Source organism: Giraffa tippelskirchi, chromosome 3, assembly GCF_054371585.1.
Source record: "Giraffa tippelskirchi isolate mGirTip1 chromosome 3, T2T-mGirTip1v1.2.pri, whole genome shotgun sequence".
Classification (NCBI taxonomy): Eukaryota; Metazoa; Chordata; class Mammalia; order Artiodactyla; family Giraffidae; genus Giraffa; species Giraffa tippelskirchi.
In genome coordinates, this window is record NC_137277.1 from 177,716,031 (window position 1) to 177,731,117 (window position 15,087).

General features: G+C 39.9%; 1 protein-coding gene across 50 annotated transcripts in view; it reads right to left on the reverse strand.

Annotated features, from left to right (window-relative positions):
* Positions 1 to 1,675: 1,675 nt before the first annotated feature.
* S100PBP (S100P binding protein) overlaps positions 1,676 to 15,087 on the reverse strand; it is a 32,412-nt gene continuing 19,000 nt past the window's right edge. For all 50 annotated transcript variants that reach the window (XM_081585825.1, XM_081585819.1, XM_081585800.1 and 47 more), the window contains 2 exons: positions 6,155 to 6,242; positions 1,676 to 4,304 (listed from right to left, as the gene is read on the reverse strand). In XM_081585825.1, coding sequence (XP_081441951.1) covers positions 4,163 to 4,304; positions 6,155 to 6,242 — 230 coding nt within the window. In that variant the 3' untranslated portion in view covers positions 1,676 to 4,162. The remainder of the gene's footprint in view (positions 4,305 to 6,154; positions 6,243 to 15,087) is intronic.

Consider the following 15,087-nt stretch of genomic DNA (forward strand, 5'->3'; position numbering starts at 1 on the left):
ACTCCTCTCAAATCCACTCCTTTACAGAAATATGTAGTATCTCACCCCTCCAGTCATGTTATGTTTGACTTCTACTTTCTCATCCTCTTTAAACCTATTTGACAGATTTTGGATTTTGCTTTTAAAAAGCAGCCTCTAAGAACAAAATGCTTCTGTAAACAGGACAACCCTCGCCCCCAAGCTCCATGGGTACAATATGCCCAAACCCTTGTTATTTGAAGATCTTTGTATACAAATAATTCCTTAATGATTCAGCATTTCAGGACTAGATGGCTTTAAAGATTGTCCAAAAGATGACATTCCACTGCTTCCCAACAGGTGCTCGGAGGGTCAGATTTTCTGTCTGTGGCATGTTCCAGTTGTCACAGGGTGAGGACAGGTGGGGAGGATTGACAAGGCGGGAGCTTTTAGTTAAGGAATTCCACTGTTAGCCAGTTGATACTTCCAGTGACAAGTGGACATTTTTTTCCTGACAGGTGCTCTGGCCTACAAAGCAGGCATACCCTAGAATCAGCTAAGGAGTAATTGCCTTCTCTTAGAAAAGCAGGACAGCACTAAGAAAAGCAGGGAACTCTGCTTTCTAGTTTTAGATGGTTGGGATTTTTTCTTCCTGTAAAAGCTCACAAGAGGCTGGTTAGAAAATGAGCTTTTAGAGAAGGTCTATGTCTCCTCCTCCTCACTTCTCCACAACATAAAACAAACTGAGGGTGAGGGACATCACCAGCTCAGAGAACCCCGCCTGGTCTCTGAAACCTTTGATGCCTACAGTAACACGCTGTTAAAAAGGAAATAAGCAGTTACGGGACAAAGGAACACCTACGCCTGCAAGGACAAAATGGGTATGTGTATATATGTGAGTCAAGAGACCCTTGGGTTCAGACAAGACTATCAAATAGCTGAGTATTTAGCAAATTAATAGTGAACCTTTCGCCTGCACTATAGAATACATATTAGCCAAACTTACAGCACAGCAGGACAGAGACCCTGTCCAAACATGTTGCTCCTTATTTCCTCAGCACAAGCTGAGACTGTGAAAGCACTGGCAAATGCAGGTGACAAGCTCTTACTGCCTTCCCTTTCATCCTTGCTCATGAGGTGAGTCTAAGAAGCTTAGGTTCACAAAACGGATCTAAGCAAGGAACGCTGTGTTTCCCGCATCTACCCACACTTATCTGACCTTTGCCCCAGGTTCTAGGAGCAATTTCTGGAGAGGCTGGGTTAAGAACTACTATCAGTTCTGGTTTCTCACATCCCTTTCAAAGGAAGAATGCCCCAGGTAGCTTGGCTTCTTTCTCAGTCAGTGCTGGCGCTGGGGGCAGCTGTCCAGCCACAGGAAGGAATCCAAGGCAACACAACACCTGTGTGACGGGGCTGAGCCCTCCCCCCGGCTGCAAAAACAGCAGCACAGGGATATTTCAGGCTCTCTCTGTGTCAGGCTCCTGACGTGCACTATATGTAGCTGCAAATCCCAATCAATCTCAACATTTCTTAACTGCGGGAACGCCTTTCTCAACACTGTAATTTACCCTCAGAAGAACTGGGAGCACACACCCTTGCCTCCCCAATGCCACGTTCTACTAGCTGCCGCCCCCTTCCACACCCCACCAACCTACCTACGTACAGAAGGAAGGAACCCTCCTCCAGAGGCCGCAACAGAAGGCCATAGTACATAAGCCACTGACAAGAACTTTTATTTCTTTTTAATGACATTAAATACAACTGCTACAAGGGGAAAAACATGATACACAGGAGACACCAAACTTCAGTTTCATAATTGGTCCTGACAACAACCAAAGTAAATTGGGGTCGAATCAGATGCAAAACTACAGGTTATTTCAGGCTCTTTTAGTCAAGTAAACTATGTAAACAGCACAAGTCTACTTTGCAGTGTTAAGACCCCTGTGGTGAGAATGTCATCACAGATGAAGAAAGCTCGAAAGGCAGTTCAATGCACGGAGCCCTTACTCAAATAAAATAATACAGCAAGAATTCTACATGAAAATTAGACTTAAAGAGGCCAACACCAAATATGAGATACGTAGCTTTTAAAAACAAATTCAAACTCCAGATTCTACCCACTACCATCTTTAAGGCGAACATGCCTGATAATGAGTTTTCTTTGGCTTTGTTTTTCTTCTTAAAGAATACCATGTTAACCGCTAGGGAACAGTTCTCTCCTCCCCCAGTCCAACAGATTTAATTAAGCTGCTACAGCTTTGGAAAAACAGAATTATTTGAGCAAAGAGGAAATGTGATTGTCACATTTTCAAGTTAACCCGTCACTCATTAGATTTGGCAAAGGTGATGCTCCCGTGACACGTCAGTCTTAAACCTTCCAGCACCAGGGAGGCAAGAGCATGAGACTTCAGACTTCTGCCCAAGCAAACGGCCATCCCTTTACTCCTTGGTGATCTGTGGGGAACAAGACAACTACAATGCTAGATATTCCAGCAATACTGTTCTAACTATGCTATAGTTTCAAAGTTGGAGGTTTGTCTGTCCCACTCCATCAAGCTGATTTACACAAACTTGGAGAAGTGACTGACGCTGTAAATGTCAACTGAAATAACAGATTTTGACTCTTGCTTTTGAACAGAACTTCTCCTTTGCATTTTGGCCCCAGACTCTCGACCAAACTTCCAAGGAAAAGAGACTCCTTGACTGGATAGAAATGGCTAACACTTAGGGACATCCGTCTAAACTTACTGGTAACAATGACCAAGTTTCTCCCAAGTCAGTTTCTAAAGCAGAGTAGGATGTTTATGTTAGGTTACTTGCCGACAAAGATGGGGCTGATGGAACAAAACCTGACAGGCAGCGAGCCCAGTATCACAGGCTGTGCTACAGCAACTAGGTACAACCTTCACAGACAGTGAACAAGAGCACAGATGCCATACTGCAAAATCTCCCAAGAGATGTCTAGAGCTGTCTGTAAAGAGAATAACAAACTCCAAAGACATCCATTAAGATAGCTGCACAAAGCTTGTCAACCTGGGTTAGAGTACTAATCCTTAAGATCAGGTAATACTTTGTGCACAGGCTTCATCAAAACTATTTTAAATCCACTTTAGCAGTTTGGTAAAACTGTACGTCCTCTGACCAAGTGAGGCGGTGATAACATCTGGATCAAAAGACATCTCTTATTAACTAATAATGGAGACAAAGGACAGCTTTTCCAAAGTCTCTTCCATAGGATGGAGGCTCACTAACTCGCCAACTCATACTCAAAGCTGAGTTCAGCAGATGAGACTGAAGACCAACTGACACCTCTCAATAGCACTGCCTTCTGGCCTATTCTAGAGTCAAGACTCTGGGTGGGCAGCTCTTCAGTAAAGAGTGCGATGAGGCTGTTCTTAAGAGGCATCTCTATGTCCAACAGGATACAGGAATATGCCAGTCGAGCCCTAAGATCACTGGGGAAACAAGGAAGGAAGGAAAATCCTTGAAGAAAGACAGAGAAGGCAATCAGTCACAAGACCACAAATCAACAGAGGTTGTTAGTCACCAGTCTTCCGTTAAGAGTTAAGATATGTAAGACTTGTAAACACTACTGTGCAAAATAAATTTAATGAAAAAAGAAAAAAGCCAAAAAAATAAAGGCAGCTAGTAGGTACAAAAAGAAGAGAAGATTTACACTTTTAATTTGTCCCTTCAACTACTTCAGATGTCCTGGATTACCAACTTTAAAATACTGACAGGTATTCAGAGATTCAAATAAAAAAGAAAGGTTGTTAAAAGTGACTTGTATCCATTTATAAGTCATCAGCAATAATTAACACTGGTTTGTAGCCTGATAAAAAATCTCTTCCTTCAAGAGATTAAAGAATGATTTCTTTTGGGCACCAGAAGTAGACTTCACCTCTGCACAGAGGTGGCTCTTTGCTTGAGCCGGGATGTTCTGACTTAACGCTAGCTTTTAGGAGGCAGCCACCTTTAATTTAAATTAAAAAATTAAAACTGTCAGCTCAATACTACTTAAATGCATACACACACACAAAAACGAAGGACCTTATACAAAAAATTTCAAGTCAGCAATATGCATTTCCAAAAGGTGACAAGTTCTTTAAATAAAAATAATGTGAAAAATAAAATTTGAAATCTACAAAGCATGGAACAGCAGAAGATGAGATGCTGCTCTGAACAGGACCCTGGATAGGGCCCTTCACTGCTGATGGGAGGAGACAAATGGACTGTATGGGAAATCTGGTAGACGCTGGAATCGATGGTGGCTTCGCTTATTCCGGTCAACCCACTGGGTCAGACTGTATCTTTGCAGAGATTTCTGTCGGAACCGGGCATAATTTCTATCAGAAGAGAGGGAAAATAAAAAGAGGACAGATGAGGGTTTCGGCTGGAATGGCTATTTATACACAAAAAAAGGCCAACACAACTATTTAAAGAATACTGTTATTTTAGAAAATTGGATATTCATTTTATATTTTCATTCTCACAATTTTAGAAATTTTGTATTATTTTCCTGATATGAAAGTCATTCTGTAAGTGCTATTTCCCTCCAATCTCCAAAGCCACCTAATTCCCATATAAGTATGGTAATATGGTCCAAATACATGAATGTTCTAAGAAAAACCAGTGTGTAGCGTATAGTAATGTTTAAGTGGGAAAAAAACATTTTCTTCCTCTGGAAACATTCAAGACAGGATTTATATTTCATTGCTTGCATCAGATCTGTATCTCCAACACGACCTCACTGTCTGACACAGCTCAAGGTTGCTCAGGACACAGCAGTTAAAATTAGAATAAAATTCCCAGAGAAGGTAAGGCATCACATGAGTTATCACATTGCAAGTTAAGAGACTGAACAGACTCAAAGACTGAGAGCCTCCTTTAGTCGTGTACTGGGCTGGGGCTTGGAGCAGGACCCTCTGAGTTACTTTCATCCCATTCTCAACTCAGCTGTTCCTAATAAACACCTGGGAAGCTTTTTTTCTTTTCTTTTTCAAGATACAGATTCTTGGCCCCTCTCTCCACCTTTAGACTTAATAACTTAGAGTCCCTTGAGTCAAGCCCTGGACATCTGTATTTTTAGGTATCTCCATAGGTGATTATGTGGAAGAGCCAAAGTTGAAAGTAATTTTAGCAGCACTTGGCATGTATCTAGCCCTATATGCAAATACTTGCTGAATTCTTTAAACATGTCACCTCATTTAATCCTAATGACAATCCTACCAGCAAAGTTACTCTAATTTAAACTCCTTGTACAGGTTTAGGAAACTGAGCCTCAGATAAAATAACTTCCCCAAGGTCATATACTAGAGTAAGTAGAAGAGCCTAGATTTGAATTCACATCTGACTGTAGAATTTAATAACTATTACACAACACTGCCGTTCTGAGAACTGCTGTCATTTTGGTCACTATAGAGCAAACTCTGAGTGTAAAGGCCCTGATGTGGGAGCACATCTGACATACTTGAGAAATAGCAGGGAAGCCAGTGTGACCAGAGCAGAGTTGAGCAAGGTGAACAGTAGAGGACGTTGATGAGCTAACCAAGCCAGGTAAGACCATGCATATAGGCACCTGCAGGGGATCATGGAGATGGGAAGCCACTGGAAAATTCTGAGCAAAGAGAATCTGACTTATGCTTATGGCTGACAATCTCTTTGGCTGCTCAAGTTGAGAACAGTACACAGGCAAGGGCAGAAGTAGGAAGACCATTCAGGAGACTTGCAACAATCCAAGCAAAAATGACTGAGAAATGGTCAAGTTCTGGATAATATTATACATAAGAGCTTATAGGATCTGCTGATGCACTGACTATGGAATAAGGACTTACAGGTGACTCCAAGGTTTCTGAGTAATTGGATCAAGTAACCGAACAGAATTGTAAAACAACAATGCATCAAGAAACCAGACGATTTCAAGGCTAGAAAGGCCCTTTGACGTCAATTAGTCCAATATCTTATTTTACTGTTGAGAGGACCAGAGAAATGAGGTAATTTGATCACAATCATGTAGCTAGTTGAAAAGTGCAAAGCTAGTATCAAAACCCAAGTTTCCTGAATTGTAGTCCAATTCTTATTCCATTATATCACTTTTCTACCTCTGTAACTAAACAATTACAGCCCCAAAGCCCTATGACATTTCTCCTGCAACAAAATTCTACCCTTTTCTTGCTTCTTCTAAACACCCACTCACCGCCTGGTAAGGTCCGAAGGATGCTGCCATTTCTGGTTGTGCATGTGATGAACTTGATCCATCAAGGCACACAGCTCCCCCAAGGTACCTGTGACACAGAGAGATCAGTGGTTAGGAAGCAGCTCAGTGAACTACTATGTCAGCCTAGGTCAAAATATGTGCTTTCAGGAAAAGAGAAAATAGGCACTGGTTCTAAAACTATTTATGATTATCACAAGCACAAAAACTACAAGCCAGAGAGGAAACCTTGCTATTGGATGATATGAAAATGATGAAGCAGCAATAATGACAGCCACCATTCATTCATTCAACATTTATTAGCTCCTATAATGTGTGAGAATCTTTACTGGGCCCTAGAATATGGTACAGACGAGACACTGGACCTGTCCAATGATGTTTATACAGAAGACAGGCAATTCCAAAGCTGTGGTAAGTGTAGTGTCAGGAGGAATACGTAATGCTATATAAGCACAAAGACTGGAGAATGGGGGTTAGAAAAAGTCCCGTCCAGGGGAAGTAAACTATAAGCAGGGATCTAAAGGATGTATCAGAGAAGGCAATGGCACCCCACTCCAGTACTCTTGCCTGGAAAATCCCATGGACAGAGGAGCCTGGCAGGCTGCAGTCCATGGGGTCGCTAAGAGTCGGACACGACTGAGTGACTTCACTTTCACTTTTTGACACGACTGAGTGACTTCACTTTCACTTTTCCCTTTCATGCACTGGAGAAGGAAATGGCAACCCACTTCAGTATTCTTTTTTTTTTTTTTTAATATTTTTTTGATGTGGGCCATTTTTAAAGTCTTTATTGAATTTGTTAGAATATTGTTTCTGTTTTATGTTTTGGTTTTCCGGCCACAAGGCATATGGGATCCTAGCTCCCTGGCCAGGGATTGAACCTGCATCCCTTGCATTGGAAGGTGAAGTCTTAACCACTGGACTGCCAGGGAAGTCCCCCACTCCAGTATTCTTGCCTGAAGAATCCCAGGGATGGGGGAGCCTGGTGGGCTGCCGTGTACTGGGTCACACAGAGTCAGACACGACTGAAGCAACTTAGCAGCAGCAAAGGATGTATAGCAGTTAATGAGGTAAAGGGGTGGGAGGTAGGAGTGGCCAATAGAAATAGCTAAGATAAAGGCCCAGAGACACAAGACAGTGAAACACATTCAAGAAACAACAGAAGTTGAGAATAGAAGGCGGGTGGGGGCTTTCTGCTTAACAAGAAAAATCACTGGAGACAATTTCTTAAACACCTAGGATCCAGGCAAGGTCCTAGGCACTTTATATATTATCTTACTAATTCTGAAAAAATACCTTGAATGGAGATAGATTTTATTAACATCATTTTAGAGATGGGAAACTGTGACTCAGGGAGGTGAACCTGCCTTAAATGGTTATTAAACTGGACTCAAAACTGGCTCGTTAGGTTCTATGCTTTTGTCACTTTGATAATACTTACTTTGCACTTAAGGGCTGAGACTTAGGCTGAAGCTCACAAAAGCAAAATTTATGGTTAGAGAGAATAAAACAATCCCCCTAGACCAGTGGCTCTCAAATTTTAATACGCATCAAAATCAGCTGCAAATATCAAGCAGATTGCTGGGCCCCACCCCTACCTTCCGATTCTGTAGGTCTGGAGTGTGACAGGAGAATTTACTTTTCTAACAAAGGCCCAAGTGATATGCTGCTGGTGGTCTGGAAATCACACTTTGAGAACCACTGTCCTAGACAGTGGGGACCTTTCTTTCAGCTGGTTTATGTATTTCTCATTACCTTTCCTACTCTGCTCTCAGAAACCAAGAGCTGTCCAACTAGGCTACAGATCATCTTTTCAAGTTCTGGTGAAAGGTATTTACTCAACTTTTACAACCAATTTAATTTATTTGAAGCCTCAAAAAGCCCAACTCTGTAGAAAAAGTATATACTTTGGAGTTACGCAGACTTGAGTTAAAATTCCAGTCCAGCCACTAACTAGCTCGGTGATTCTGAGCAAATCATTTCACTTACCTATGAAATGTGGACAGTAATAATATTTTGCTTGAAGTTGAATATTAGGGATATAGTACATAAAAGACCTAGCATATTTCCTGGAACACAGGCAGTGTGCAGTAAGTGGTAGCTATTATTATTGTGTTACAGCCTCAGGACTGTTAGTTTGCAAAGGCTCTTCTTATGACAGTCAATCACCTATTTATAAGGAAAAATGCCTATTATATGCATCAGTCTACATATAAACTATGACATGTTTTATAACACTCAATAGAAATTGTCTAACCATAATGAGATGATACTTTTCAGAAAAAATAAGATTCATTACATTAAAAATTTCTATGCAGTTAAAATAAAAAAGCACAACCAAGGGAAAAAGAAGATAACTGCCAAGATGAAAATATACCTGAAATGTATTTGCAAGGGTTTACTGTACTTATTCTATAAAGATCAGTCCTCATGAAACAAACAAAAGAGATCAAGGACACGAGTAGGTAATTCACAAATGTAATATAAGTAATCAAGGTTGTTGTTCAGTTGCTAAATCATGTCCAATGCTTTGCGACCCCATGAACTGCAGCACACCAGGCTTCCCTGTCCTTCACTATCCCAGAGCTTTCTCAAACTCATCCATGAGTAGATGATGCCATTCAACCATCTCCTTCTCCTCCTGCCCTCAGTCTCTCCCAACATCAGGGTCTTTTTCAATCAATAAACAAAAAGATGTTCAATCTCACTAATATGGAAATAACACATATTAATCTCACTTCTTGAGAAGCAAATACAAATCAGAAATGAGTTTTCCCTTTAAGAGAAAGGTAGCTTTTGATTAGAAAATCCTTGGCCAATTTGATTTGTTAAGCTAAAATCAAAGTTCTCTATTCAAATTGCCTTTCCTTTATCATACTTTCACATCACTAGCAGCCCCCTTCTTCTACCCCCCACAAAAAGAACATTTCAATGGTGAGGAAATCAGCTTTCTAAGAATTTCAAGATACATTTTTTTCTGATAAAGCATCACCAAAGGAGGGCTGGCAAGATATGGAAAAGTCTAGTGTCCAATCTCAAAATGTAACAAGATAATCTTCAAACCATGTCCTTCAGCTCGCTCAACTCTTCCACCTAGACTCAACTGTCCTAATGATGGAGACTAAAGATACACTATAAACCGCCAACAAAAAAACTCATTCACTTTAAGAGAAGAAAATGACTGATCGATTAGGCCCAAGTATTCCAAGTATTCAATTGCTAGCATTTACCATGTATCAGGCAGTATTCTATGTGCTTTACATATATTAGCTCATTGATTCCTTACAACAATCTTATAAGGTATTTCCTTCAATTTACAGATGAAGAAACTGGGGCACAGAGAGGTAATTCACAGAACTAGTTACCAAGTCCAAATTCCAACAAAATAATACCATCACAGGGTTGAGTTTCCTTAAACATTTTTTAGGATTGACATTTCACTGTGGGGATTAGAAAACAAGAATCATATATTGCAAAATGTCTTGTATATCCAGTTGGTACCTAACAACAGCACTGAATAAACAAAGGCCCAATAATTAGGTCTCAGCTTATGCATCAAGAAATGTTAATTTTCATTAGCACTATGAACTTATTGATGTACCAGGGTAACCTTTATTATTAGTAAGACAATGATCTAGAGATAATGGGAACTAATATTTTTCAAGTATTTATTATGTGCCAAGCACTTGGCTAACTGCTTTGCATTGCTGTTGTTTCCTTCATCATCTACCAGAGCTTGCTCAAACTCATGTCCATCAATTTGGTGATACCATCTAACCATCTCATCCTCTGTCATCCCCTTCTCCTGCCTTCAATCTTTCCCAGCATCAGGGTCTTTCCTAACGAGTCAGTTCTTCGAATCAGGTGGCCAAAATATTGGAGCTTTAGCATCAGTCCTTCTAATGAATATTCAGGACTGATTTCCTTTAGGATTGACTGCTTTCATCTCCTTGCAGTCCAAAGGACTCTCAAGAGTCTTCTCCAATACCACGGTTCAAAAGCATCAATTCCTTGACGTTCAGCCTTCTTTATGGTGCAACTCTCACATCCATACATGACTACTGGAAAAACCATAGCTTTGACTAGACGGACCTTTGTTGGCAAAGTAATGTCTCTGCTTTTTAATACGCTGTCGCGGTTTGTCACAGCTTTTCTTCCAAGGAGCAATCATCTTTTAATTTCATAGCTTTGGATATATCCTACCATTTAATCCCAACACCTACGTGAGGCAAATACCATAATCTCCATTTTATTCATGAATAAACTGAAATTTAGAAAAGATACTCATCTGTGCGTGCATGCTAAGTCACTTCATTTGTGTCTGACTCTTTGAAACTCTATGGACTGTAGCCTGCCAGGCTTCTCTGTCCGTGGGATTCTCTAGGCAAGAATACTGGAGTGTGTTGCCACTTCCTACTCCAGGGGATCTTCCCAACCCAGGGATTGAACCTGCATCTCCTACAGCTCCTGTGTTGCAGGTGGATTCTTTCCTGCTGAGCCATTGGGAAGCCTGATACTCAACTATCATCGAGTAAATGGGAAAGCCAGGATTCAAACCCATATGGAGCTATTAATCAAAAAACCTTTTTTCAGCTCATAGCTTCAATCTCTTCTTCCCACAAATTTAGAGATGCTAACAAGAATGGAAACACTTTACTTTTCTCTTCCCTTCATAATTTTTAACAGATGGGCTTTCTTGGACCAACAACCAGGACCACGGTTTTATTTTAAGTTGTGGCTAAAAGGTGGTGAAGACTGTCCTTTGTTTTGTGGCTAAGAATGAAATTCATCTAAGAATGAAATTAGGAGGAAAAAACCTCAACATTTCAAACATGGGATCAGCAGTTCACTGAAACCTTAATCTATAAATATGCAGCTGACTGATTTGGGGGAAAATCCAGTCTAGTAACTATCCTTAATAGGTTAAAAATAAATCAGTTGTTATAAAGGAGGAGGAATGATACTGCTGAATGCTTCCTATGCCAATGGCCCTTCTGACAGGTCTTATATATTACCATACTTTGTACCATGTGACCAAGAACAAAGACTCTCTCTGCTGGCTAAGAGCTGGCCTGGCACCAGCAGATCATTAAGTGAATCAATCAGATACTCTCCCTTGGAATGTGAATAAGAGCTTAAATAATAATGAGAAGAAGAGAGAACAGCACACACAGGCAGGGCTCTAGGAGAGGATGGACACTTGAGATAGCTAATAAAGAGCAGCAGCAGAACTAGTTATGGAGACAGATTAGAAGGATCAGAAGCACTAACTCAGGAGGGAAAACCTATTATATAGGAAACAAAAGGCACCTGTTTCTGAAGGGGCCTGGCTCTATGGCTGATTCTTTTTTAGTATGAGACAGAGCTACGTTGTTGAGCCTCTAATCTTCATCATTTCCTGTAAATCCTTAAATTCAATTACTTAAAGGCAATCACAATGTCTCTATTTAATGTAATAAAATAATACCTACTACAAGGGAGGGAATGAAAAAGAAAGGAAAGAAAAAAAACTGTGCTACAGGGGTATAGGCTACTGCTTTTCAGTTCATTAGCTCAGTCGTGTCTAACTCTTTGTGACCAAATGGCCTGCAATACGCCAGGCTTCCCTGTCCATCACCAACTCCCGGAGCTTGCTCAAATTCATGTCCATTGAGTCAGTGATGCCATCCAACCATCTCATCCTCTGTCGTCCCCTTCTCCTCCTGCCTTCAATCTTTCCCAGCATTAGGATCTTTTCCAATGAGTCAGTTCTTCACATCAGGTGGCCTAAGTATTGGAATTTCACCTTCAACATCAGTCCTTCTAATGAATATTCAGGACTGATTTCCTTTAGGATTGACTGGTTTGATCTTGCTGTCCAAGGGACTCTTTTAAAAGAGATTAATTAAATAGGAGTAGGGAATTCCCTGGCAGTCCAATGGTTAGGACTTCGAGCTCTCACTGCTGAGGGCCCTAGGTTCAATCCCTGGTAGGGGAATTAAGATCCCACATCCCACAAGTCATGTGGTACAATCAAAACAGAAAAAAGAAAAAAAAGATTAACTAGAAAGCCAAAATGCAAATATGTCACCTCCAGGTCAACAAAACTGTGATAAGGGATTTCACTTGCAGTCCAGTGGTTAAGACTCCATGCTTCCAATGCAGGTGACACGGGTTCAGTCCCTGCTCTCAGAACTAAGATCCCACATGTTTCAAAGTATGGCCAAAAAACAAGCAAACAAAAAAAACCCTGTGATGATTTAGTACAAATCTTGACTGATTTTCCATGCACACAAGGCAAAAAGCGAAAGAAATAGGAATTTTATAACTTACTTCTGCAGTGTTGTATTATATAGGGGATACTGAATGATGTATGAATGTCCTCAACAGTACTGACAAATACAGAAACAGAATTTACATAACCACTGCTGCTTATGATCTTCAGCAAAAATCAAAGCAGAGACTTCTACTTCTAATCATAACAAATGGACATATCTCTACAGCAAGCAACTAGAGACTAGGCAAAATGTATGAAACAACTGTTTTCAGACTGCTCAGAATTGTGATCTGAAAGGGAAGATCACAGATTCCTTTAGTCTTTAAGGAAATCAGTCCTGAATATTCATTGGAAGGACTGATGCTGAAGCTGAAACTCTAATACTTTGGTTACCTGATGCGAAGAACTGACTCATTGAAAAAGACCCTGATGCTGGGAAAGATTGAAGGCAGGAGGAGAACGGCACGACAGAGGATGAGATGGTTGGATGGCATCACCGACTCAATGGACGTGAATTTGAGCAAGATTCCGGAGTTGGTGATGGACAGGGAAGGAAGTCTGGCGTGCTTCAGTCCATGGGGTCGCAAAGAGTCGGACACAACTGAGAGACTGAACTGAACTGAAGGGAAGGGAAACAACTGAGATGAGCCTTGAAATTTCCTATGAGTCTAGGAGCTTATAATTTTTCAAAATTAAAATACTGTTTTTTAAATGAAGGCCCAACAAACATAAAGTAAGTAAACAAAAGCAAAGAGACTTCATCACCAGCAGACCTGCACTATGAGAAACTAAAAGGAGTTCACCAGGAAAAAAGAAAATGTGAGATGGAAACAAATCAAGAGCACTGGAAATGGAAATATGTGAGTAAATATAAAAATCCTTTTCTCATTTAAAAAAACATCTTTAAAAGATAACTGTCTTGGGACTTTCCTGGAGGTCCAACGGTTAAGACTTCTCGCTTCCCCTGCAGAAAGTGTGGGTTCGATCCCTGATTAGGGAACAAAGATTCTGCATGTCATGCAGCATGGCCAAGAAATTTTTAAAAAAAGGTAACTACTTACAGTAAAAGCAATAATATATTGAAGAGTTTATAATATATGTATATATGAAATCAACAGCAAAAAAATGGAGATTTGGAAGGGTACTATTGTTAGAGCCTTACAGTATATGTTAAAGTGTTAGTCATTCAGTCCTGTCCAGCTCTTTGAGACCCATGGACTGTAGGCTGCCAGGCTCCTCTGTTCGTGGAATTCTCCAAGCAAGAATACTGAGGTAAGTTGCCATTCCCTTCTCCAGGGGATCTTCCCGACCCAGGGATGGAACTCAGGTCTCCTGCATGGCAGGCAGATTCTTTACCATCTGAGCCACCAGGGAAGCGTAACAGTATAAGTGGTAAACTATTTGAAGGTAGAGTGATTAAAGATCTGTATTGTAACCTATAGAGCAACAGTTCTCAAAGTATGTCCCATGGTCCCTGGAAGTTCTCAGTACTCTTCGAAGCCTTCACAAGATCAAAACTATTTTCATAACAACACTAAGATGCTATTTGCTTTTACTACTTGCTACTTGCCCTTGTAATGGGGAGTTTTCAAGAGGCTACATGACATGATATGGAACCCAGAACCACATATGAGAATCTGGTAGTTTTCTATTAAGCCATTAAATGTAATCATTGTAATCATCCCTGAAAAACTTTAATTCTTTTTATTTATTTAATGAATTTATCTGGCTGTACCAGGTCTTAGTTGTGGCATATGGGATCTTAGTTGCCTAACAGGGATTGAACCCAAGCCCCCTGCATTGGGAGCATGGAGTCTTCTTAGTCACTGGACCATCAGGAAAAGTCCCAAAATTTTGGTTTTGTTTTGAAAATTACAGTTATTCCTAATAAAAACACTATCTTAACATGCAATGAATTTGTTAACTTAAAATATATGAATAAATATTGTAATAATTTACCACTTACAACTTTTAATATGGTTGTGTAAAGACAGAAATAATGCACACAAACAGAAACACTTTCCGGTTCTCAATTTTTAAGAGTATGAATAATCTGTAAAACTGCAAATGAGTCCTGAGACCAAAAACTTTGAAAACTACTATCCTAGAACAACCACTGAAAATAAAACAAAGAGGTATAGATAGTAAGTCAAGCATGGAGATAAAAGAGAATATTTAAAAATACTCAAAAAAAGCAGGAAAAGATGAAAGAAGAAACAAAGAACTGGTAGACAAACAGAAAACAAGTGATAAATGTTAGATTTAAATCCAACCATACTGATAATTACATATAACTGAAATAACACTTGAATTGAAAGACAGATTGTGAGACTACAGGAAAAAAGCAAGATCTATCTATATGCTATCTATAAGACATTCATTTTAAACACAAAGATATAGCTAGGTTAAAAGTAAAAGGATGAAAAAAACATATCATGCAAACACTAGTCAAAAGAAAGCTCAAATGGCAATATTAATATTAGACAAATAAGACTCCAAAACAAGAAATGCTACTAAGAGTATAGAGAGTTCATAATGATAAAGGAGTCAATTTATCACAAGGACATAATATTCCTCAACGTATTATGCATCAAATTGCAGAGTTTCAAAATACATGAGGCAAAAATGACAGAACTGAAAAGAGGAATAAAAACATCTA